General features: G+C 41.9%; 1 protein-coding gene and 1 long non-coding RNA gene across 2 annotated transcripts in view; both read right to left on the bottom strand.

The window, feature by feature from the left end:
- LOC103505124 (dynein heavy chain 8, axonemal-like) overlaps positions 1–25,837 on the bottom strand; it is a 69,848-nt gene that overhangs the window by 18,542 nt on the left and 25,469 nt on the right. The window contains exons 15-29 of the mRNA XM_026820493.1: positions 17,986–18,103; positions 17,285–17,560; positions 15,752–15,955; positions 15,015–15,233; positions 14,035–14,185; positions 13,429–13,435; positions 12,482–12,595; positions 12,192–12,373; positions 10,862–11,084; positions 9,602–9,664; positions 4,400–4,510; positions 3,483–3,671; positions 2,891–3,119; positions 1,077–1,313; positions 216–337 (exon numbers count right to left, since the gene is read on the bottom strand). Of these exons, the coding sequence (XP_026676294.1) occupies positions 216–337; positions 1,077–1,313; positions 2,891–3,119; positions 3,483–3,671; positions 4,400–4,510; positions 9,602–9,664; positions 10,862–11,084; positions 12,192–12,373; positions 12,482–12,595; positions 13,429–13,435; positions 14,035–14,185; positions 15,015–15,233; positions 15,752–15,955; positions 17,285–17,560; positions 17,986–18,103 (2,445 nt within the window). The remainder of the gene's footprint in view (positions 1–215; positions 338–1,076; positions 1,314–2,890; positions 3,120–3,482; positions 3,672–4,399; positions 4,511–9,601; positions 9,665–10,861; positions 11,085–12,191; positions 12,374–12,481; positions 12,596–13,428; positions 13,436–14,034; positions 14,186–15,014; positions 15,234–15,751; positions 15,956–17,284; positions 17,561–17,985; positions 18,104–25,837) is intronic.
- LOC113465729 lies at positions 5,484–7,690 on the bottom strand. The gene is made up of 3 exons (XR_003390347.1): positions 7,587–7,690; positions 6,342–6,497; positions 5,484–5,618 (listed from the first exon to the last, which is right to left on the bottom strand). It is a non-coding gene; the product is annotated as an uncharacterized LOC113465729 (long non-coding RNA).

Raw genomic sequence — 25,837 nt, forward strand, 5'->3', positions numbered from 1 at the left:
TCTCTCTCTCTCTCCCTCCCTCTCTCTCTTTTTTTTTTACCAAAATACTTTTATTTGTACACAAAGAACATAAATCAGGATAAAATACTATGCCTAGCCTAGGATTGATCTCACGCCCTCCTGTTTACCAGGCGAGCGTCTTGACCACTACGCCCCGAAGTTACTTCAGTAAAGTTTAATGAAGCAATAATCATTAAAGATTAAAGAGATCATACCTGATCTGGGAGCTCTTCAAAGGTAGGCAGACGACTGAGTTCGTTAATATTCAACCAGGAGATGTCTGTTATCCATGGAGCAGGTTTGGGAGGACAGTTGGCCAAATCCAAAGCAGCTCCACCTGAAATAATAATAATAATTATTATTTATAATGCTCGAATAGGACTAACCAACTAAAAAGTTCCTTCAAAATTGCAGTAGGCTACTAATAATAGTAATAGATTTATTATTCAATTTCCCTTTTACAATAATCTTTTGTTATTCTACTAAGTACGTACATGATGTACTTTTTGGGAACATTACATTGTTATCGTATTTTTCTTCTTTTATTCTTTCTTCTAAATATATCTTTTGATTTTAATTATCCCAACATCTCCATAGAATAGGTATCAAAAATTCCCCTCATTGTCCTTTATGTTCCCTTAACTCTCCCATGAACCAAGCACACCTAAATTCCTGTCCAGCCCTGGAAGCCAGCAGGCCCGGGGCGGATTTTATCTTGAACGGATAATGTTCGTTCTCCAAACGGCTGAGTTTCTCCTATCCTGTCTTCATTTTCTCGTAGATTTCGGGACGACTTAGCAGTTACAATTCTCTCTAATTCTCTATTGAACCTCTTGAAAAAGAAGAAGCATTCAACTTACCGTAGGTTGATCGACCAAATTCTCAATAATACTCAGATCCTTGGTGAAGGGTATCTCATGGACTACCCGGGGCGGATTTTATCTTGAACAGATAATGTTCGTTCTCCTAACGGCTGAGTTTCTCCTATCCTGTCTTCATTTTCTCGTAGATTTCGGGACGACTTAGCAGTTTTAATTTCCTCTATTGAACCTCTTAAAAAAGAAGAAGCATTCAACTTACCGTAGGTTGATCGACCAAATTCTCAATGATACTCAGATCCTTGGTGAAGGGTATCTCATGGACTGTCAGAGCCCGGTACCATCTCTCTCGTATCTTAGTCCTGTACTCCTGGTTGAACGGACCTGCATAGCATAGGAATCCGCACATGACTAGAATATCACCAACCAGACGCAGAGCTTGGTTCTTGAACTCCGTGGCCTGCTCTGTCCATCGTACCTTCTCACCAGCCAACCCTGTAAATGAAGTCCTGGTTACATTACATTACATTGAAACAGGTGTCTCTTCCGACGAAATTCCTGTGTGCGGAGTCCAGTATGTAGAACTATAGCACCCCATGAAGTCCTCTCATGGACTGTCAGAGCCCGGTACCATCTCTCTCGTATCTTAGTCCTGTACTCCTGGTTGAACGGACCTGCATAGCATAGGAATCCGCACATGACTAGAATATCACCAACCAGACGCAGAGCTTGGTTCTTGAACTCCGTGGCCTGCTCTGTCCATCGTACCTTCTCACCAGCCAACCCTGTAAATGAAGTCCTGGTTACATTACATTACATTGAAACAGGTGTCTCTTCCGACGAAATTCCTGTGTGCGGAGTCCAGTATGTAGAACTATAGCACCCCATGAAGTCCTGGTAGTTTAGTTATTCATAAATGCAAAATTACCGAGGAAGGAAGATGATAGAACACCTTGTTTATCCTGTTCGAAAGAGACTCAAAGTCCCTTTATCAATGAAATCCGGGTATCTCCACTAATGCATCTTATGTATGTTGCACATTGCATAAGCAAAAATGATTGCACGGCGTTCATACAACTCTTGAAAACAGTAACAGCCTTTGACATGTATTGTAGTAGGGCTTGTAGGGAGCGAGGGTCTGACTCACTGAGTAGTCCACTGAACAGAGTGGCCTCCTTGGCCAGTGGGTATCATACTATTTATGTATGTTGCACATTGCATAAGCAAAAATAATTGCACGGCGTTCATACAAATCTTGAAAACCGTAACAGCCTTTGACATGTAGTAGGGCTTGTAGGGAGCGAGGGTCTGACTCACTGAGTAGTCCACTGAACAGAGTGGCCTCCTTGGCCAGTGGGTATCATACTACTTATGTATGTTGCACATTGCATAAGCAAAAATGATTGCACGGCGTTCATACAAATCTTGAAAACCGTTACAGCCTTTGACATGTAGTAGGGCTTGTAGGGAGCGAGGATCTGACTCACTGAGTAGTCCACTGAACAGAGTGGCCTTCTTGGCCAGTGAGTATCATACTAGGCTTGCACTCCGGTGGTCCCGGGTTTGATTCCTGGCGGGGTCGAAGGTTTTTCGGCTCTGTGCTTGGAGCTCGGGGAGTAACAGCCTTTAACATGTAGTAGGACTTGTAGGGAGCGAGGGTCTGACTCACTGAGTAGTCCACTGAACAGAGTGGCCTCCTTGGCCAGTGGGTATCATACTAGGCTTGCACTCCGGTGGTCCCGGGTTTGATTCCTGGCGGGGTCGAAGGTTTTTCGGCTCTGTGCTTGGAGCTCGGGGTGCACTATACCACAAAGATTTATGATTTGATTTTGATTAGTTCTTTACACATCTCTAGCCGATATCTTGCTTAAAATGGGGCTCATAACAAAAGAGGCTTTACCTGTGATGAGTCCAGTAGCAGCGTCCATCTTGGCTTTACAAGCGTTCCCCTCATCCAGCATAGGCGGGGTGCACTATACCACAAAAATTTATGATTTGATTTTGATTAGTTCTTTACACATCTCTAGCCGATATCGTGCTTAAAATAGGGCTCATAACAAAAGAGGCTTTACCTGTGATGAGTCCAGTAGCAGCGTCCATCTTGGCTTTACAAGCGTTCCCCTCATCCAGCATAGCTTTCTGTGATCTCTCCGCCGTGTCCAGCTGAGCTTTGGCTGCAGCCACCTCCTTGTTCTTCTCACGTAGTATGGCCTCGGCTTTCTCCTTCTCAGACATGGCCTGGTCCAGCTTGATTTGCTGGATGGCCAGGTTCGCTTTCAGAGGGAGCACTTCTTTATTGACCTGTGGAAATGGCGAGGATTATTTTAGTCCTTGTATGGTTCCCAATGAAACACTTTCGTTGTTCCAGAAATAATATCGAAGAGCGAGAATTCTCTTGGGAAAAAAATATGGAGACAATTTGAGATTTTTTTTGGGGAGCACTTCTTTATTGACCTGTGGAAATGGCGAGGATTGTTTTAGTCCTTGTATGGTTCCCGATGAAACACTTTCGTTGTTCCAGAAATAATATCGAAGAGCGAGAATTCTCTTGGGAAAAAAATATGGAGACAATTTGAGATTTTTTTTTCTTTTTTTTTACAAATCTGGAGGAAAAAAATCCCCTAATGTTTTTCCGCGATCACAGGATCTACCAAAAGTACTTGCCTTGAAGAAGTCCTTCATAGCTATAGTCCAGGACAGAAGGCCTGCTACTTGACCACAAGATGTTATTGCACTCTCCAGTGTGTAGTTGGGCCACTTGATGTAAGGCTCCATAAGATCTACTGTCTCGTCGTTAATATTGTCCTTCTTGAAGTTCATCAGATTCGACAGAAACTTAACGTTGTTTAGAAGCTATGGACAAAGATAAATGTTTTTCATAAACTTTCTCCTCGTACTTCGGCATAAAGTGGCTGTAGTTTCATATTTGTCCCATCTTTTCTCGTTCCTAAAAATAGGTATGATTGAGGAATACTGTTCCTATCTAAGATAGAGGGATAGCCTTGCTACTAATACGAGTCTAAATTAAGTCATAAAATTAGCGTTCTCGTTCCTAAAAAGAGGTATGATTGAGGAATACTGTTCCTATCTAAGATAGAGGGATAGCCTTGCTACTAATACGAGTCTAAATTAAGTCATAAAATTAGCGTAGCAAATTAAGTGGGGAATGACATTTGTGACGAGCATTTATGCTTAACACAATTAAAATTCTTCCTCCTTCCACCTTTATTTTGACGTCAAAGAAACTATTCTACTCTCGTTCCTAAAAAGAGGTATGATTGAGGAATACTGTTCCTATCTGAGATAGAGGGATAGTCTTGTTACTAATACGAGTCTAAATTAAGTCATAAAATTAGCGTAGGAAATTAAGTGGAAAATGACATTTGTGACGAGCATTTATGCTTAACACAATTAAAATTCTTCCTCCTTCCACCTTTATTTTGAAGTCAAAGAAACTATTCTAATGGTTATGCATTTTCAAAGGATTTTCTTCTACTATAGTACGTCACACCTTTTGAAAAATTATAAAAAAGTACATGTTTAAAAGGGAATTAGCTAAAAATGGTCCAAGGAATGCTCACCTTGCCAGCTTCAGCCCAGGACGGATTGAGGAAGGGCGGGTTTACATCAGTGCGAAGTTCCACAGGAAGCAGCTTATCCTTGTTGAGAATGATGACACAATCCATGATCACCTGAATCAGCGCCAGCCTAGTTAGCTTGGTTGGTAGTACGTCTGCCTTGTAAGCGCTAGGTCGCGAGTTCGATTCCCACCCGGGGCGGACTTTATCATCAACAGATGACGTTCGTTCTCGGAACGACTGACTTTCTCCTGTCCTGTCCTCGTTCTCTTCCATTTCGAGACGGTAAGACCTTAGTAGTTAGAGTTCCCTCTATAAACCCTCTTGAAGAAGGAGAGAGAGAGAAAAAAAAACAACTTTGTGAAGATCCATTCTAGATACGTATTAGATTGCATAGAAAACAAATACTTACTTACTTCACTTTTCTTAGAAACGCCAGCCTAGTTAGCTTGGTTGGTAGTGCGTCTGCCTTGTAAGCGCTAGGTCGCGAGTTCGATTCCCACCCGGGGCGAACTTTATCATCAACAGATGACGTTCGTTCTCGGAACGACTGACTTTCTCCTGTCCTGTCCTCGTTCTCTTCCATTTCGAGACGGTAAGACCTTAGTAGTTAGAGTTCCCTCTATAAACCCTCTTGAAGAAGGAGAGAGAGAGAGAAAAAAAAAAAAACAACTTTGTGAAGATCCATTCTAGATACGTATTAGATTGCATAGAAAACAAATACTTACTTACTTCACTTTTCTTAGAACCTCTTGAAGAAGGAGAGAGAGAAAAAAAAACAACTTTGTGAATATCCATTCTAGATACGTATTAGATTGCATAGAAAACGAATACTTACTTACTTCACTTTTCTTAGAATTATTTACTCAGAATTACTTTTCTTAGAATTATTTATTATACATTATAAGAGGACCAGTTTCGCCCACTAAGGCATCTACAGCGGAGTTCGCTTACCTTTATACATTATAAGAGGACCAGTTTCGCCCACTAAGGCATCTACAGCGGAGTTCGCTTACCTTTCAGATATACATTATAAGAGGACCAGTTTCGCCCACTAAGGCATCTACAGCGGAGTTCGCTTACCTTTCAGAGTGACTGTGAAGTCTATGATGGAACACCGGGCAGATACTTCAGGGGTGTAAGACGGATTGGCTAACTTGGTAGTTATGTATAGACGGAACTGGAATGGTAGCACCTCGAGATCCTTGTCTCCAAGGCGCAACTGAAAATAAAAGAAATATTAATTGTATTAAGCATACTTGTACAATGTGCATATGGAACGGAATAAAGCCAGAAGAATTGCAGAGCGAAGTATGTAAATCCAGAGAAGCTGTTAATGACTGGAGAAAGAAAACCGCAATCATAAAAAAGGAAGTTAACACAGCAAAAAGATCTGCTTTCAACATTTCATAGAGACAATGGACTACAGAAAAGATGGCCCTAAAGCATACAAAGCCAGAAGAATTGTAGAGCGAAGTAAATCCAGAGAAGCTGTTATTGACTGGAGAAAGAAAACCGCAATTATAAAAAAGGAAGTTAACACAGCAAAAAGATCTGCTTTCAACATTTCATAGAGACAATGGACTACAGAAAAGATGGCCCTAAAGCATAGAGAAGCTGTTATTGACTGGAGAAAGAAAACCGCAATCATAAAAAAGGAAGTTAACACAGCAAAAAGATCTGCTTTCAACAATTTCATAGAGACAATGGACTACAGAAAAGATGGCCCTAAAGCATACTCATTCATTACAAGTATCTACAAAAGAAAATTAAACCAAAGTAGAAACTGTTATTGACTGGAGAAAGAAAACCGTAATCATAAAAAAGGAAGTTAACACAGCAAAAAGATCTGCTTTCAACGATTTCATAGAGACAATGGACTACAGAAAAGATGGCCCTAAAGCATACTCATTCATTACAAGTATCTACAAAAGAAAATTATTACCTTATATTTGGTTCCTTGCTTGACGAAGTTCTTCTCGAGTACATTATCCAGCACAGGATCTAATTCCTCCAGAACTTCCGCTATTAACAATGGTCTTCCTGCGACGAGGGCATCCTCCAGATGTTGACGGAAGTATTTGTGATTGATGGAAGTTACCTGGAGGGATAATGATAAGACTCTTTATTGGTTATAATCATGTACAAAATACAATAAGGAAAAAGGAAAAAAAAGAGGCTTTTTTTTTAATCGTGTTGAGCATAAATGCTTGTCACAAATGTCTTTCCCTGCTTAATGCACTACGCTAAATTTTATGACTTGACTAGGACTCGAACCACCAACCTCCAGATCCGAAGTCCACGGCGCTAAAAAAATACAATAAAAAAGGAAAAAAAGGAGGATTTTTTTTTTAAATTGTGTTGAGCATAAATGCTTGTCACAAATGTCGTTCCCTGCTTAATGCACTACGCTAAATTTTATGACTTGACTAGGACTCGAACCAAAATACAATAAGGAAAAAGGAAAAAAAAGGAGGATTTTTTTTTAATCGTGTTGAGCATAAATGCTCGTCACAAATGGCTTTCCCTGCTTAATGCACTACGCTAAATTTTATGACTTGACTAGGACTCGAACCACCAACCTCCAGATCCGAAGTCCACGGCGCTAACCATTACACCACTGAGGTTGGTAAAAAATACAATATGTAATTACAAACAAAGGGCGAAATTATTTCCAGAGGCAATCTCTACTATTTAACCCTGGATAGTATTGGTATGAATGGGACAATCGGCAATTTAAGCCCTGCGAACTAATTCAATCTGAAATACAATATGTAATTACAAACAAAGGGCGAAATTATTGCCAGAGGCAATCTCTACTATTTAACCCTGGATAGTATTGGTATGAATGGGACAATCGGCAATTTAAGCCCTGCGAACTAATTCGATCTTTTGTGAATAAAGGATAGTACGAAGAAGAGAATTAGTCAATCATCACAGCCGTATTTCAGCTGATTTAGAAATAACATACAAAAGTGGGGGGGATAAGAGCGCTACTCTGCTAAGTTAGACCGATTTTAAGCAAGGTAGGTCTTTTTCTTCCTTCCTTCCTTACTTTCTTTCTTTAAGTAGTCCCTCCATCCACCCCTGGTGGGCGATGCAAAGGGGTCACCCGCCGGCTTTCGCCTCAATCCCCCAAGGTCTATTTCTTTATGTCTATGGAACTTTTATGAAATGAAATGGATCTTACAGTCAAGTGATTGGCTTTCTCTCTGTTCTTAATCCAAGTGATACCCTGAGCCTGAGGGTCTATCAGCAGGGGATAGCGGGAAGCTTGGGTCACAATGATACCGTTCTGGGTGCTCAGGTCATCGGTGGGGAGACCCTGTAGATTCCATTCTGATATCTGAAACAGACACAGTAAGAAATAAACTCTGGATCTGGAGGTTGGTGGTTCGATTCCGAGGCAAGTCATAAAATTTAGTGTAGTGTATTAAGTGGGGAACGGAACGACATTTGTGACAAGTATTTATGCTCAACACAAAAAAATCCTTTCCATGAGAAGCCGGGTTCGATTCCCGCCCGGGGCGATTACCCTATTTATAGCCGGGTCGTAACCCCTTTAACATTAGAGCTCGAAAAAATAAATAAATAATAATAACCTGCAGTTCACTTACCAGGCCAGGGAACATGAGGGCCCGGGATCGAAACTTTTCTCCCACTGGAGAGAAGCATAGGGTGACATGCAGATTGTTCTTGGCACGAGATATGAAGAAATCGTACAGGTTATCCTGGGAATGAAATCAAACACGCATTAGCCAGCCTAGTTAGCTTGGTTGGTAAGCGTCTAGAATATTGGAGGATGGTGTACGGGATACAGTTCCAAAGAATGTCACCATGTTCGACTTTCGCTTTAGCTCTCTAATCCTAACCTTATCATCCCTTGGATGATGGTGTTAGGATTCTATCATTTAAAGGATCGGGTTAGGATTAGAGGGCCAAAGTCAAAGGTAGTGACAGAGGGCCAGAGCCAAAGCTAGGGACACAGGAATAAAATATGTCAATTCTCACCTGGGTGGGGGGTCTCTTGTTGTCCACTTTCTTCATGATGGGTACCAACTCGGCCAGAATCTCATACGTCTAGAATATTGGAGGATGGTGTACCGGATACAGTTCCAAAGGATGTCACTATGTTTGACTTTCGCTTTAGCTCTCTAATCCTAACCCTATCATCCTTTGGATGATGAGGTTAGGATTCTATCATTTAAAGGATCGGGTTAGGATTAGAGGGCCAAAGTCAAAGGTAGTGACAGAGGGCCAGAGCCAAAGCTAGGGAGATGTCACTATGTTTGACTTTCGCTTTAGCTCTCTAATCCTAACCCTATCATCCTTTGGATGATGAGGTTAGGATTCTATCATTTAAAGGATTGGGTTAGGATTAGAGGGCCAAAGTCAAAGGTAGTGACAGAGGGCCAGAGCCAAAGCTAGGGACACAAGAATAAAATATGTCAATTCTCACCTGGGTGGGGGGTCTCTTGTTGTCCACTTTCTTCATGATGGGTACCAACTCGGCCAGAATCTCATCCAGTTCATCCTTGGGGAACAGATTGGCCACTTCGCCCGAGCTCAGGATGTTGTTGATGGGCTCCAGGAATGTTTCGTCCTTAATGTCATTGTCCGTGAATATGAACGTGACCCCCTTGCCCTGGAACCCGGAGATTCTGTTCAGGAGAGAGGAGTGGAGAAGTTATATCTGAGTGAGTTATATCATCAGTAAATGGTTTCTTCAAATTAAATTGATCCGAGGGCAAGGTAAACCAAGACCCTTGACAAATTGAGTGTGCCTGAAGGCATGTCATGTGTTCCAATCCACTGGAGGTTCAAGTTTTAACTTATTCTTTAACTTTGGCTTTGTCCAAAATTTATTTGGGGTGAGCTTCAAGTTTCAACAGGACTACTTCTACTTTTTTTTTTAAGTTTGGTCAGAAAATTTTCATACCCAGCACCTGCGAGTTAAGAGTAAGCGCTCTTAGAGGTGTGGGCTTTTCCTTCAGTTTTTTTGTTCGTCTGTAGGTTTCGCCTTTATTTATTATACATTATAAGAGGACCAGTTTCGCCCACTAAGGCATCTACAGCGGAGTTCGCTTACCTTACCTTGCCAGCTTCAGCCCAGGACGGATTGAGAAAGGGCGGGTTTACATCAGTGCGAAGTTCCACAGGAAGCAGCTTATCCTTGTTGAGAATGATGACACAATCCATGATCACCTGAATCAGATAGGGGGGCGTCTTGAGTGCCTTTACTGTGTTAATATCTGCTGGTTTGATAGTCTGAAATAAAAGAAATAAGGAGGAATAATGTAAAATATGTTTTACTTCATTTACCCCCGGAGCCACAAACTGAGTTTTTTTAAGAGGTTTGATAGAGGGAACTGTAACTACTAAGGTCTTATCGTCTCGAAATCGTAGAAAAAAATACCAAATATTTCGGCTGACCTCAGTTTTTTTTTTTTTTTTTTTTTAAGAAAGAGGTTTGATATAGGAACTATAACTGCTAAGGTCTCATCGTCCCTAAATCGAAGGGAGAAGGAAGACAGGATAGGAGAAAGCCAGCCGTTCCGAGAATCCGTTCAGGAAAAAATCCGCCATGAGCGGGAATCGAACCCGCGGCCTAGCGCTTACAAGGCAGACACGCTACCAATCAAGCTAACTAGGCTGGCACATAAGACCTTGTTTAGACTTCTTGAGTAAAGGGACTTTTCAGTATTATTCTGACAGTATAAAACGAGGGTCTATTTTATTTTATTCTACAGATCGGAAGAGCGAATAGGAACAATACATGCGAAATTTAAGAGGAAAAAAAAAAAAAAAATCGTCTTATCTCCTGGGGGGCTGGCTGGATACTTTTGAGGTGCTGGCTGTGTGTCCAAACATAGTCGACTGGCCGTGAATGAGGTAAATATATGTTGTCGAAGCAGTGTGGACGATTCAGTCGACATCGATCCACTACGTGTGGACTTTTGCAACAAGCTATTTGCCTAGGAACTCACATTAAGTATACGGCCTGAGTGAGACCGGGAAAAATCCAGCAGCACGCCATTGCCCAGATGGTCACTCATCCGGATACTTATCACGGGCAACGTTGCTTAACTTCAGTGATCGATTGGGAACTGGTACATTCAACGTGCTATCACCGTTGCGCGCTAGTTTTTTTTTTTTTTGTACCTCCGTACCGCTTTCGCGTTACTTCGATGCACATTCTCTTACATCCATGCCTAACAAAGAACGGAAAAGTCTGGTTAGATAATTTCCGCCCTCGCCAGGATTCGAACCCAGCACCTCCAGGTTGAGAGTCAGTGCTCTTGACCACTCGGCCACTGAGGTGAGCTGGTTGAATTTGTAATATTGTAATTTGCATCAATATTATCTAGGTTACAATTCTATTTTTTTTTTTCTCTCTCTCTCTTCTTCTTCTTCTCTCTCTCTCTCTTCTTCTTCTTCTTCTTCTTCGCAGAATATTCTACTCACAACGTCTGCGGCGGCTGTAGCCACGGCAATATTCTTCTCCTTGATGACCAACTCCTTCCTCAGTTCCTCCACACTCACTGCCGCCTCCTCTAGTTTCTGAAGGCCGATTTCTCGCTGTGAAGCGTCCTTGTCTATTTTCTTCCTCCGGACCGCGTACAGAGCTTTGTAGCTTTCCAGAAAAATGAGGAAGGATTTCGGAGTGACGAAGGACTGTCGACGGAATCTAGGGAGAAAGAAAGGGAACGAGAGAGGGAGTAAGGATAAGGAGGTAGAAAAAAGAAGAGGAATTAAGAGTAGGTAGAAGAGCTAAGGAGAGGAGGAAGAAGAAGACTGGAGGTGTGTATGTCTGTGTGTTACGGGAGAAGTCCGACGAGCGGTTAAACCTAGGATTTCCTAGATCTTTTGGGAAAAGTCCGAAATTAAAATCTTCTTCGGGCTTTTACTGGTTTATTTAGGTGAATCATAAGATTCCCCAACGCAACTTGGGCAATGTACGAAGTGCTGATTTCTCCGAAGATGAGAAAGGTTGCTAAAAAGAAAATACAGTAGAAACCCAATTGTTGTTATTCCTTGTCTCATTATTTGAGCACTTTCAATGATCTCTTCCTCTGATAAAGTAGGATTTCCTTGAAAGATAGGGAAAAACCCCGATTTTTGGAGTTGAAATAATAGAGAGTTGATATGATTCCCCAACGCAACTTGGGCAATGTACGAAGTGCTGATTTCTCCGAAAATGAGAAAGGTTGCTAAAAAGAAAATACAGTAGAAACCCAATTATTTCAACTAATTGGGACCGAGGGTAGTTGAAATTATCGAGGTTCTGTATAGAAGTTCGAATAATCGGAATTCCGTATAAAACAATGAAAATAGGGCCAAATTTAGTGGTACAAAAGAACAAAATAGAGAAGAGTTGTTGGGAGGTATGTATGTGTGTTACGGGAGAAGTCCGACGAGCGGTTAAACCTAGGATTTCCTAGATCTTTTGGGAAAAGTCCGAAATTGAAATCTTCTTCGGGCTTTTACTGGTTTATTTAGGTGAATCATAAGATTCCCCAACGCAACTTGGGCAATGTACGATGTGCTGATTTCTCCGAAAATGAGAAAGGTTGCTAAAAAGAAAATACAGTAGAACCCTAATTGTCCAGTAGAAAGAAAATACAGTAGAAACCCAATTGTTGTTATTAGTCTCATTATTTGAACACTTTCGATGATCTCTTCCTCTGATAAAGTAGGATTTCCTTGAAAGATAGGGAAAAACCCCGATTTTTGGAGTTGAAATAATAGAGAGTTGATATAATGGAGGTTCTCTACTGTAATTGAAATTACTTACTTCTCGAAGTATTCAGCCAGCGTGTTGGATACAACGGTATGCGTGTCACCCATCATATCCATAAGAGCTGCAATAGTCTGTGGCGTACCAGTGATGGGGAAACTGGAGAGGAAGTGCTTAGACACTGCAGATAGGGCGTCCGGTGGCCATTTGTAATACCAGTCCACTGTGCAGCCACTCACCTGAGTGTAACATATTAGAATTGGAATTACCCTATTTATAGCCGGGTCGTAACCCCTTTAACATTAGAGCTCGAAAAAATAAATAATAATAATCTGCAGTTCACTTACCAGGCCAGGGAACATGAGGGCCCGGGATCGAAACTTTTCTCCCACTGGAGAGAAGCATAGGGTGACATGCAGATTGTTCTTGGCACGAGATATGAAGAAATCGTACAGGTTATCCTGGGAATGAAATCAAACACGCATTAAGTGGGTTCAATTTTTGGGCTGGGCGAACTTCATCCTAAACATATAAGGTTTGTTCTCGGAACGGCTGGCTTTTTCCTATCCTGTCTTCCTTCTCTCTTCGCTTTCGATATGATAAGACCTTCGTTAATATTTGGAACCCGGAGATTCTGTTCAGGAGAGAGGAGTGGAGAAGATATATCTGAGTGAGTTATTTTTCAACTTATTGTTTCATTACAAATTTTCATCAGTAAATGGTTTCTTCAAATTAAATTGATTCAATTAAATTGAATAAATTGAGTGTGCCTGAAGGCATGTCATGTGTTCCAATCCACTGGAGTTTCAAGTTTTAACTTATTCTTTAACTTTGGCTTTGTCCAAAATTCATTTGGGGTGAGCTTCAAGTTTCAACAAGACTACATACTTCTACTTTTTTTTTTAAGTTTGGTCAGAAAATTTTCATACTCAGCACCTGCGAGTTAGGAGTAAGCGCTCTTAGAGGTGTGGGCTTTTCCTTCAGTTTTTTTGTTCGTCTGTAGGTTTCGCCTTAACACCTAAATGGTTTGACCGAATTTGACAAACATGTTTCACAACCAAGGAAATTTGTTCATTAAATTTCGGACTCAATTCGGTCCCTCGGGTAAACGAAGACCCTTGACAAATGGAGTGTGCCTGAAGGCATGTGATGTGTTCCAATCCACTAGAGTTCCAAGTTTTAACTTATTCTTTAACTTTGGCTTTGTCCAAAATTCATTTGGGGTGAGCTTCAAGTTTCAACAAGACTACTTTTTCTTCTTCTTTTTTTAAGTTTGGTCAGAAAATTTTTATACCCAGCACCTGCGAGTTAAGAGTAAGCGCTCTTAGAGGTGTGGGCTTTTCCTTCAGTTTTTTTGTTCGTCTGTAGGTTTCACCTTAACACCTAAATGGTTTGTCCGATTTTGACAAACATGTTTCACAACCAAGGAAATTTGTTCATTAAATTTCGGACTCAATTCGGTCTTTGGAAAGCCCCATAAAGACTCTTTTTCTGGCAGAATAATCAAGGTATATTCTATTCTGTTGATTTCGTCGGTCCAATTAAATTACCTGTACAGGATCTTGATATCATCCATTAGGTTCCCCACGTTGTAAGTTCTAGTCAGGACTAGCTGTTTCATTTCATAGTTGGCAATAAATGTGGAGAGGCGAGTGACGGATTGCTTTCCAGAGCCTCCTACACCAACTAGGAGAGCGTTACCTGAAATGAGAAGCATTTCCCCATGTTGATATCAAAAAGAAATCAGACATCTCCACTAATTTATCTTGTGTTGCAGAAGCATTTCCCCATGTTGATATCAAAAAGAAATCAGACATCTCCACTAATTTATCTTGTGTTGCACGGCAGAATAATCAAGGTATATTCTATTCTGTTAATTTCGTCGGTTCAATTAAATTACCTGTACAGGATCTTGATATCATCCATTAGGTTCCCCACGTTGTAAGTTCTAGTCAGGACCAGCTGTTTCATTTCATAGTTGGCAATAAATGTGGAGAGGCGAGTGACGGATTGCTTTCCAGAGCCTCCTACACCAACCAGGAGAGCGTTACCTGAAATGAAAAGCATTTCCCCATGTTGATATCAAAAAGAAATCAGACATCTCCACTAATTTATCTTGTGTTGCACATTGCATACTCGAAAAATAATTGGTGACGGATTGCTTTCCAGAGCCTCCTACACCAACCAGGAGAGCGTTACCTGAAATGAGAACCATTTCCCCATGTTGATATCAAAAAGAAATCAGACATCTCCACTAATTTATCTTGTGTTGCACATTGCATACTCGAAAAATAATTACACGGCATTCATACAAATAGACGTTTTCCGAAGAAGTTTGATAGAGGGAACTGTCACAACGGAGGTCTCGAAGAGAGCTCCGTTGAGAGGTGAAATCGAAGAGAGGTGAACGGGTTAGGAGAAAGCCAGTCGTTCCGAGAACGAACCTGATCTGGTTAGGATAAAATTCGCCCCGGACGGGAATCGAAATCGCAACCTCGGGCTTACAAGGCAGGCCCACTAGCCCACTACCTATTCCCGAAATCGAAGAGAGGTGGACGGGTTAGGAGAAAGCCAGTCGTTCCGAGAACGAACCTGATCTGGTTAGGATAAAATTCGCCCCGGACGGGCATCGAAATCGCAACCTCGGGCTTACAAGGCAGGCCCACTACCTTCCAAGGTAACTACTCCCAATTATAATTCCTTCCAATAATTGATTCCCTTTGGAAAATAACGAAACGAACTTGATCTGCTAAGAATAAAGCTCATTCTGCAACCTAACCTAGCTACCTATAATAACTCCTTCCAATAATTATTGATTCTCTTTGTAAAAGAATAAAGCTAGACATTTTAAATTTGAAAATGAACAACATTAGAAATCACCTTTCGGGGTTCGAATGATGCGTGAGATGATGATCAAATGGTAGATGAAATCCTTGAAGAACACCAGATCCATGGGGAGACCCTTGGTTAACCCGTTGTACATCCTCTGGTAGCGCTGTAGACACTCACTGAGGTCTTCAAAGCTGGGCACTAGCTCGTACACTTTGGGTATGACAACTTCTTCATCTCCCACAGGCTCTGGAGGCTCTCGGAGAAAATCTGGAACAGGGGAGGATAGAGGGTAAGGAAAAAAAAGCGTTTCACCGCCATTTATATTTCGTAGCAATCTTTACTATTATACCAACCCGTTAACACTTGTCGTGAGTTTCATCCAATTTTTTCCCAAATGTCCTGTAGGCAATGTAATTTAACTGAGTGTTCCCACTACACACGACACGATTTTTTCCCGAACGACAAGAGGGACCGGGCTCTTACCTACAAACAGGGACAAAAAAAAGCGTTTCACCGCCATTTATATTTCGTAGCAATCTTTACTTTTATATCAACCCGTTAACACTTGTCGTGAGTTTCATCCAATTTTTTTCCCGAATGTCCTGTAGGCAATGCAATTTAAATAAGAGTGTTACCACTACACACGACACGATTATTATTATTATTATTATTTTTCAAACGACACAAAATGTCCTGTAGGCATTGTAATTTAAGAATTTAACTGAGTGTTCCCACTACACACGACACGATTTTTTCCTGAACGACAAGAGGGACCGGGCTCTTACCTACAAACAGGGACTCGGCCTTATCCAAGGTATCATATTTGGCTCCCAGAAGTTTCTTAGCATTGCTCTCGAGGTTCTCGGCAAACCAGTCTCTTTCCTCCTGAGATATGAACCGGTCTGAGATGGTTCTCATACATTCATGCCGCCATAGCTTGTACAGGACTGAAGAGTTCTTAGCCTCGTCTTTCTTAATGTTACACATGCCTAAGACAAAAGACACAATTGTCTTGTCAGTTATTATAATAATAATCGAAGGGAGAAGGAAGACAGGATAGGAGAAAGCCAGCCATTCAGAGAATGAACATTATCCGTTCAGGAAAAAATCCGCCACGAGCGGGAATCGAACCCGCGGCCTAGCGCTTACAAGGCAGACACGCTACCAACCAAGCTAACTAGGCTGGCACATAAGACCTTGTTTAGACTTCTTGAGTAAAGGGACTTTTCAGTATTATTCTGACAGTATAAAACGAGGGTGTATTTTATTTTATTCTACTCCATAAACAGGGTATATTCTATTCTTACCGCCAAAGCAGCCTCAGCCGCAGCTAAAGCTATAATAATAATAATGACTTGAAGTAATGCCACGCTTTGCCAGGGCAGTGTATACTTGTATAGCATCCCATTAAAAAAAAAGTTATAATAAAAATAGACTTCTGAGTGGAAAGTAACCACTGGGCGAGGTTAACGCCGGAGGCGTTCTGTACTACCTAACCCTTAGAGCTCTATTATTATGTGGGATAGAACCCACGCCCTCCTGTTTTCGACTTGAAGTAATGCCACGCTTTGCCAGGGCAGTGTATACTTGTATAGCATCCCATTTTTTTTTAAAAAAAAGTTATAATAAAAATAGACTTCTGAGTGGAAAGTAACCACTACGTGAGGTTAACGCCGGAGGCGTTCTGTACTACCTAACCCTTAGAGCTCTATTATTATGTGGGATAGAACCCACGCCCTCCTGTTTTCCAGAATAATAATGACTTGAAGTAATGCCACGCTTTGCCAGGGCAGTGTATACTTGTATAGCATCCCATTCAAAAAAAAAGTTGTAATAAAAATAGACTTCTGAGTGGAAAGTAACCACTAGGCGAGGTTAACGCCGGAGGCGTTCTGTACTACCTAACCCTTAGAGCTCTATTATTATGTGGGATAGAACCCACGCCCTCCTGTTTTCCAGGCGAGCGACTTGACCACTACGCCACCGAGGCAGTTATACAGATAATGAAACTTTTAGTCAGTCTAGTACTTTAGTTAGTTTGTAGGGTAGCACGTCTACCTTGTAAGTTGTAAGTGCTAAGTTGTGGGTCATCCAATTTCTGGGCTGGTCATCCTAAACAGATAAGGTTTGTTCTCGGAACGGCTGGCTTTTTCCTATCCTGTCTTCCTTCTCTCTTCGCTTTCGATATGATAAGACCTTCGTTGTTATCACTGCACATCACGACTTTAAGACATTTTTTGAAGCGCCGCCATTTTGAATCAGGATGGAATGTGATTTTAATTAAGTATTACAAAGTTTAGCCTCGGAAAATCAGGTACCTTGCCAGATGCGGGACAGATCGCGTAAGTTGAAGATGTAGTGGAACTTGGCCGGTGTGGGCAACATCTTGAGCTTCGTTTGTTGCCAGCAGACGCGCGTCAGGGGCACAAAGTTGGGCAGAAAGTCGACGATTTCCTTGGTGAATCTCGCGGAACAGAAGTAGCCTTGTCCAATACAGGAGAATATCTTGTCCATGGACTTGTTGGAGGGGAGGGTGCAGTTGAAAATGTTGAAGCGACGCTTCAGACGAGGGGGGATGTCGTTACGACCACCACCTGACGGGAAAAGTCAATTAGTAAGGGTTCGATTCCCGGCGGAGTCGAAAAATTTGTAGAGAGAGAGAGAAAGGGAGATGAAGAGGTATACAGTTCACTGAACTACTAGTACTAGATTATTTAGGGATAAATAGTTGGTTACCTGCAAGCCTAGTTAGCTTGTTTGGTAGCGCGTCTGCAATGTAAGCGCTAGGCCGCGACTTCGATTCTCGCCCGGAGCGGATTTTATCCTGAATTATCCGGTATCATTATCCGGTTCGTTCTCGGAACAGCTGGTTTTCTCCTATCCTGTCTTCTTTCTCTCTTCGATTTCGGGACGACAAGACTTTGGCAGTAAGAGTTCCCTCGTGTCAAAAACTCAAGAAAAAAAGATAGTTGGGTACCTATCAGTATTTATATTTAGGAATAGATAGTTGAGTACATACCAGGATGAATCATAGCTGCAAGTATCTGGATGTCTTGAACTTGACTGAATTCGCCGGGTTTATCCAGAGAATAGAATCCGCCCTGTTCCATGAGCTGTCTAGTGATCTCATTGGTCACCTGTATGTGAGACGAGAACCAAACGTTAGAACCTTTGACCAAGCAAAGCTAAGATAAATCTTTTAAAGTGAGCGAAAAAGAGCGAAAATAGAGTGAAAAAAAGGAGAGAGAGAAAAAAGAGTGAGACAGAGACTGAGGGTGGGAGTGGGAGAATCAGAGGAAAAAACAGAGTGAGAAAAAGAAAAAAGAGAGAGGAAGAAAGAGGAAGATAGGGAGGAAAAGAAGGAAAGAGAGAGAGAGAGAGAGAGAGTGGTAAAGAAAAAGGAGGAGGGTAGAAATGGAAGTGTGGAAAGGGAGAGAGGGATAGACGGAGAAAGAAGTATAGAAACAGAGGGATACAGATAGAGGGAGATGGAAGTATGTGAGACAGAGACTGAGGGTGGGAGTGGGAGAATCAGAGGAAAAAACAAAGTGAGAAAAAGAAAAAAGTGAGAGGAAGAAAGAGGAAGATAGGGAGGAAAAGAAGGAAAGAGAGAGAGAGAGAGTGGTAAAGAAAAAGGAGGAGGGGAGAAATGGAAGTGTGGAAAGGGAGAGAGAGATAGACGGAGAAAGAAGTATAGAAACAGAGGGATACAGATAGAGGGAGATGGAAGTATAGAAAGAGTGGGATAGAGGGAAATAGAAGTATACATGTAGAAAGAGAGGGATAGAGGGAGACAGAAGGAAAGAAACGGAGAGAGAGAGAGAGAGAGAGAGAGAGAGAGAGAGAAAGGAAAAAAGAATGAGAGAGGGAAGGAGCGGAGCGAAGAATGCGAGGAAGAAAGAGGGAGATAGGGAAGAAAAGAAGGAGAGAGAAAGAGTGAGTGGTAAAGAAAAAGGAGAGAAAGGTAAGTAATTAAGTATGGAAAGGGAGAGAGGGATAGACGGAGAAAGAAGTATAGAAACAGAGGGATAGAGATAGAGGGATATAGAAGTATAGAAACAGAGGGATAGAGATAGAGGGATATAGAAGTATAGAAATGGAGGGATAGAGGGAGATAGAATTATAGAAAGAGAGAGATAAACAAGGGAGGGAGAAAGAGAAAGGTAGAGTGGGAGTAAGACAGATGAGAGAGACTTACCTGGTCTCCCCAATCGTTAAATACAGGCATGCTGATATCGTCAATGAAAATGGACATCTTGCGAAAGTTAGGTGGACCATAGATTGGACAATAAGTACAACGGCTACATTAGACTCATGTGTTCTGTGTCATAGCATGCTCATTCCGTAGTGGGTGACCTTGTCAATGTTTTTTTTATTACCTTGGGATTCATCCTCATTTCTTTAGTCTGAGTGCCACAGGTAGTGAGAGCTGCCATGAGAGTTTTGATAATACAAGACTTGCCGGACCCTGTCGGACCTAGCAACATGAGGCCGTGTCGGACCAGAGAGGTTTCATACATCTGAAACGGGAAATGATGTTAGAAGGAGCACGGTTAGCCCAGCGTAAAGCGGGAATATAAATTTTAAACCTTGGTAATTATGCCCAGGTGAGGCTGAAAATTACCTTTACCTGAGAAGTCATGGTCTGGGAGTAAAAATTGGCTAAACCCAAACAGCTGAGGGTTTAATTTATTAGATTATCAGGTACAAGGTTGTTTATTTATTTCACAAATTCACATGAAAACGAAATTCATCCATGAAATCTGGTAAATGTGGACCCACTTTAAAGAACTATTTTTTTTATTTTTATCAATCAAACTGGGTTGTAAAAAATAACATCTTTAAATAAAAGGAATTTCTAGGATCATTCATTGACTAAGTTCAACCACTGTTCGACTTAGTTAAGCTAAAGATAGGATAGCATAAGTAAGGACTCTTACCTGGTAGCTTTCGATGATACGCTGAAAAGTAAAGGGGAAATATAAAATTAATAAACCTTGTTCATTCTGCCCGGGTGAGACTGAAAATTACCTTTACCTCAGCAGTCAGGGTCCGGGATAAAAGACTGGCTAAACCCAAATATGTAGCTATAATAGATTTAGTTCACAAATTTATATTATAACAAAATGGAACCATGAAATATGGTAGGTTTTTTTATTGATATTTACTATAGTAATATGGTAGATTTAAAACCGCCTTAAAAAATTATGACATAATTTCCAAGTTGCTGCTAACTCATTTTCTAGTCAAATAGAGGATGGAGTATTTCTAGGATCATTCATTGACTAAGTTCAACCATTGTTCGACTTTAGTTAAGCTAAAGATAAGATAGCATAAGTAAGGACTCTTACCTGAACCATGTTAGGAGTGGTAGCTGAGGAGAAGTTGAAACTCTTGGACAGATGTACTTCCGGATTTTTCTAGTCAGATGGAGGATGGAGTACTCGTATTTCTAGGATCATTCATTGACTAAGTTCAACCACTGTTCGACTTAGTTAAGCTAAAGATAGGATAGCATAAGTAAGGACTCTTACCTGAACCATGTTAGGAGTGGTAGCTGAGGAGAAGTTGAAACTCTTGGACAGATGTACTTCCGGATTGTAAGTCTTCATATAACCCTTGATCATGACGGTCTTAGCCGTACCAGGCTCACCTAGCATAAGTCAATGATAAGTAAGGATTATTATAGTCTAGTTAGTTTGGAGGGTAGCGCGTCTGTCTTGTAAGCGCTAGGTCGCGGGTTCGATTCCCGCCCGGGGCGGATTTTATCCTAAACGGATAGAGTTTGTTCTCGGAACGGCTGGCTTTCTCTTATCCTGTCTTCACTTTCGAGATATATATTAAGACCTTGACCTTGGCAGTAAGAATGTGAATATAGTGAAATTCTAAAATACAAATTTCAAAACTGTATTCGCTTGTAAGAGAGGATACAACAAGTTTAATTTAACCTCTATTGTGGTCCTGCTCATCAAAATTAAATGGCCGGATGTAAACCCTCTACTTACCAATGAGTAGTACATTCTTCTCTATCTTAGCAATGGTGTCTATGAGGAAGTTGGTGCGTACATTGTCCACATTGGGGACTAGAATGTCCAGAAAGTCAGGTACGGTTTTGGTTGGGTACACGTAGTCCACGACACTGCTGTTCCAGTGTTCCCATTGGCCGTCCTGGGTCACCTTGAACTCAAATATAGTGTCTCCCGCCTGGAATGTGAACGAGATAGGTAGTAGTCCCATTATGTGTCCTCCGTGGTCGAGTGGGAATATCAAACTAGGCTCGTACGCCGAAGGTCCAGGGTTCGAAATTTTTTCGGCTCTCTCCTTGGAGTGCGGAGTGCGCTCAACCTCGTGAGACCAATGAGCAGCTACTTTAACAGAGTAGTGACCAGTGGCTGCATTACCAGTGTAAAAAGATTATTGAAATATGGAAATTGATTGCAAAGGAGGTTCAATGGAGAGAACTGTAACAACAGAGGTCTTATCGTCCCGAAATCGAAGAATGAAGGAAAAATAAAAAAATCCGATAAAAATTAGCCAATCACCGAGAGTTAAACTTGTGACCCTGGAACCTTAAAACTTACTCGAAAATTAGCGTTGCCCAATTCCAGACTGCTTCTGCCTCGTTTCAAACAGTCGACGATTTTCCACGACGATTCAAAACTGCAGCCCAAATGTTGAGCAAACAGGCGACTCGTGTTCTGTACTCGCCACCTGTCTTGAATCAATGCCCAGTCTGCTGTGGCTGAGCCGCTCTGAAAGTACGCAATAGACCATAACTATTAATATGGGGTACTTTTTATTACACAATATTCGGTCATAAGCATGGGGTACGTTTTGGAGCTATTTAAAAGGTCACAAATACATAGCATGCTAATGAACTAGTAAAGTAGCCCCATTAAAGATACCTAGGATTGGAAAAAANNNNCCGCTTTTCCACCCCCAGCCACTATCAGGTCCGCCTGTCAGTTCTACCTGATACCTGATCAGCACACACACTATCATGTAGACCTGACAGGCGGACCTGATCAGGTGTACCTGTCTGGTCTACCTGATAGTGAGTGGCGGGCCTAAAAACCCTTTTACTCACGAGGTTCATCCTTCTTGTTGTCTTGTATAAGTCCGGTGAGCATATCACAAGTCTGACGGATATACAGGGCTTCCAGGATGGCCATTTTGGGTTTGAGTTTGGTTTGCAGGAACATGAGAAGGTCGGCGTAGATTTGATTGAACAAGGGGGTGAGCACTTTGGATTCTTCATTGGGACGGGTCTTACACCAACCCTGTGTGTTTGGGGGCAGAACAGAAACTTGGTTACCTTGAATACACTTATTAAGTGATTCTGATTACGTGGTTTATGGACTTTATTAATAGTCTCAAAAGTCCGTGCTCCAGAAGGAAATTTATTGTTTGGTTTGCATTGAAGGAGTGAGAGAGAGAGAAGTTCCCTTTCAGTAAGATGATACCATGAAATGTGTTTTATATTGTATACAGACTCTATTTGTTTACAAGACTTGTGGGTTCAATTTTTGGGCTGGGCGAACTTCATCCTAAACATATAAGGTTTGTTCTCGGAACGGCTGTCCTGTCTTCCTTCTCTCTTCGCTTTCGATATGATAAGAACTTCGTTAATATCACTGCACATCACGACTTTAAGACATTTTTTTAAGCCGCAGGCGAGGCATTGTCCACATTGTCTGGTTCGAATACTATTTTGGAATTGGGTGCCATCTTGATTCGGTCCCCATTGGCCAGGGTAAGAGTTTTGTTGTCGTCCAGGACAGAATTGAGGTTTTCAATCCACACAGCATCCACTGGCCCGTCCAATACCAGCCAAGTGGTTTTGTTTTTATCCACCTAAAAATGAGGTGACTTGGTTAGTTGTAAGTGCTACTAAGTTGTGGGTTCAATTTTTGGGCTGGGCGAACTTCATCCTAACGGCTTGTTCTCGGAACGACTGGCTTTTTCCTATCCTGTCTTCCTTCTCTCTTCGCTTTCGATATGATAAGAACTTCGTTAATATCACTGCACATCACGACTTTAAGACATTTTTTTAAGCGCCGCCATTTTGAATCAGGATGGAATGTGATTTTAATAAAGTATTACAAGGTTTAGCCTCGGAAAATCAGGTACTTACCTTGCCAGATGCGGGACAGATCGCGTAAGTTGAAGATGTAGTGGAACTTGGCCGGTGTGGGCAACATCTTGAGCTTCGTTTGTTGCCAGCAGACGCGCGTCAGGGGCACAAAGTTGGGCAGAAAGTCGACGATTTCCTTGGTGAATCTCGCGGAACAGAAGTAGCCTTGTCCAATACAGGAGAATATCTTGTCCATGGACTTGTTGGAGGGGAGGGTGCAGTTGAAAATGTTGAAGCGACGCTTCAGACGAGGGGGGATGTCGTTACGACCGCCACCTGACGGGAAAAGTCAATTAGTAAGGGTTCGATTCCCGGCGGAGTCAAAAAATTTGTAGAGAGAGAGAGAAAGGGAGATGAAGAGGTATACAGTTCACTGAACTACTAGTACTAGATTATTTAGGGATAAATAGTACCACCTGACGGGAAAAGTCAATTAGTAAGGGTTCGATTCCCGGCGGAGTCGAAAAATTTGTAGAGAGAGAGAGAAAGGGAGATGAAGAGGTATACATTTCACTGAACTACTAATACTAGGTTATTTAGGGATAAATATTTGGTTACCTGCAAGCCTAGTTAGCTTGGTTGGTAGCGCGTCTGCAATGTAAGCGCTAGGCCGCGACTTCGATTCTCGCCCGGAGCGGAGAAAGATAGAGAGGCTTATCGTCCTGAAACAACGGGAGGCTTATCGTCCCGAAATCAAAGAGAGAAGGACAGGAATAGGAGAGAGTCACCCGTTCCGAGAACGAACCTAATCTGTTTAGGAAAATTTTTGCCCCGGGCAGGAATCGAACCCGCGGCCTAGCGCATACAAGGCAGACGCGCTACTAACCAAGCTAACTAGGTTGGCTAATCCACCATACTTACTTGGCTTGGTAGTCCAAAATCTCAGCCTTGATCTTTTCCACATCGACGTCGGTCCATGGAACTTTATAGTATTCCTCCATACTGTTCATAATCTGCTGATATAGACCGTACAGTTTTTCCAGGATCAGGAACTGTTCTTGTTTCTCACTCAATGTAGGATACTCTTTGATCTGGCAGAGGAAAAAAACAAACATTTAAGCTTACCAAAGTTGCATCTTAACGGGGAATTGAAACCTACCTCGCTGTTGCCGGAAATTGAACCCGAGTCCTCGAAACAGTTAAGCTTACCAAAGTTGCATCTTCACGGGGAATTGAAACCTACCTCGCTGTTGCCGGAAATTGAACCCGAGTCCTCCGGTGTGGAAGCCTAGTGCGATACCCACTCGACCACTTCGTTCTCGGAACGGCTGGTTTTCTCCTATCCTGTCTTCTTTCTCTCTTCGATTTCGGGACGACAAGACTTTGGCAGTAAGAGTTCCCTCAGTAGAAACCTCAAGAAAGAATGAAAGTTGGGTACCTATCAGTATTTATATTTAGGAATAGATAGTTGAGTACATACCAGGATGAATCATAGCTGCAAGTATCTGGATGTCTTATTTTTCTCGGAACGGCTGGTTTTCTCCTATCCTCTCTTCTTTCTCTCTTCGATTTCGGGACAAGACCTTGGCAGTAAGAGTTCCCTCGTGTCAAAACCTCAAGAAAGAATGAAAGTTGGGTACCTATCAGCATTTATATTTAGGAATAGATAGTTGAGTACATACCAGGATGAATCATAGCTGCAAGTATCTGGATGTCTTGAACTTGACTGAATTCGCCAGACAATAAGTACAACGGCTACATTAGACTCATGTGTTCTGTGTCATAGCATGCTCATTCCGTAGTATGTCTGTCATCAGATGGGCGAGAAGATTTGACCTAGGGTTCTTTTTCATCTCCTTCACCTTTTCCCGTTCATATGTTGTTGTAGCGATGTAGCTACACCGAGGGGGGTTGATGGTCTCTAGCCAAAATTACTTGGCCCGTCCCGATCCGCAGGCAACCATCATGAGCACCTGTGCTTTCCCTTTGGAGCATGATAAACCCTTTGCAACCTCCAGCTAGCCAGGCTGGTTAGAGTTTGGCTGCTCTGATCCCTATTTATGGTCCCACAGCCAGGGCCGTATTTAAGCCTACCTCGATCTTCATTTTTCTAATTTTACCTTACGTCAAAACCCGAAAATTTGGGGTCAAGGGGGCCCGGCCACCCCACTCCCTCCTACAAGCTTAAATTTTCTCTTGTACTGTAGGCCAGACTCCGAAAATTTGGAGCATCACCCCCCCCCCCCCCCGCGGCCCACTACCTTCCAAGGTAACTACTCCCAATTATAATTCCTTCCAATAATTGATTCCCTTTGGAAAATAACAAATCGAACTTGATTTGCTAAGAATAAAGCTCATTCTGCAACCTAACGCTTAAAAGGCAAACTAGCTACCTATAATAACTCCTTCCAATAATAATTATTGATTCTCTTTGTAAAAGAATAAAGCTAGACATTTTAAATTTGAAAATGAACAACATTAGAAATCACCTTTCGGGGTTCGGAAGTATAGAAAGAGAGGGATAGAGGGAAATAGAGGGATAGAGGGAGATAGAAGTATAGAAAGAGAGGGATAGAGGGAGATAGAAGGATAGAAACGGAGGGATAGAGGGAGATAGAAGTATAGAAAGAGAGGGATAACGATAAACAAGGGAGGGAGAAAGAGAAAAGTAAAGTGGGAGTAAGAGAGATGAACGAGACTTAGGTACCTGGTCTCCCCAATCGTTAAATACAGGCATGCTGATATCGTCAATGAAAATGGACATCTTGCGAAAGTTAGGTGGACCATAGATTGTACC

Source organism: Diaphorina citri, unplaced genomic scaffold (assembly GCF_000475195.1).
Source record: "Diaphorina citri unplaced genomic scaffold, Diaci psyllid genome assembly version 1.1 scaffold152, whole genome shotgun sequence".
In the NCBI taxonomy this organism is placed as follows: Eukaryota; Metazoa; Arthropoda; class Insecta; order Hemiptera; family Psyllidae; genus Diaphorina; species Diaphorina citri.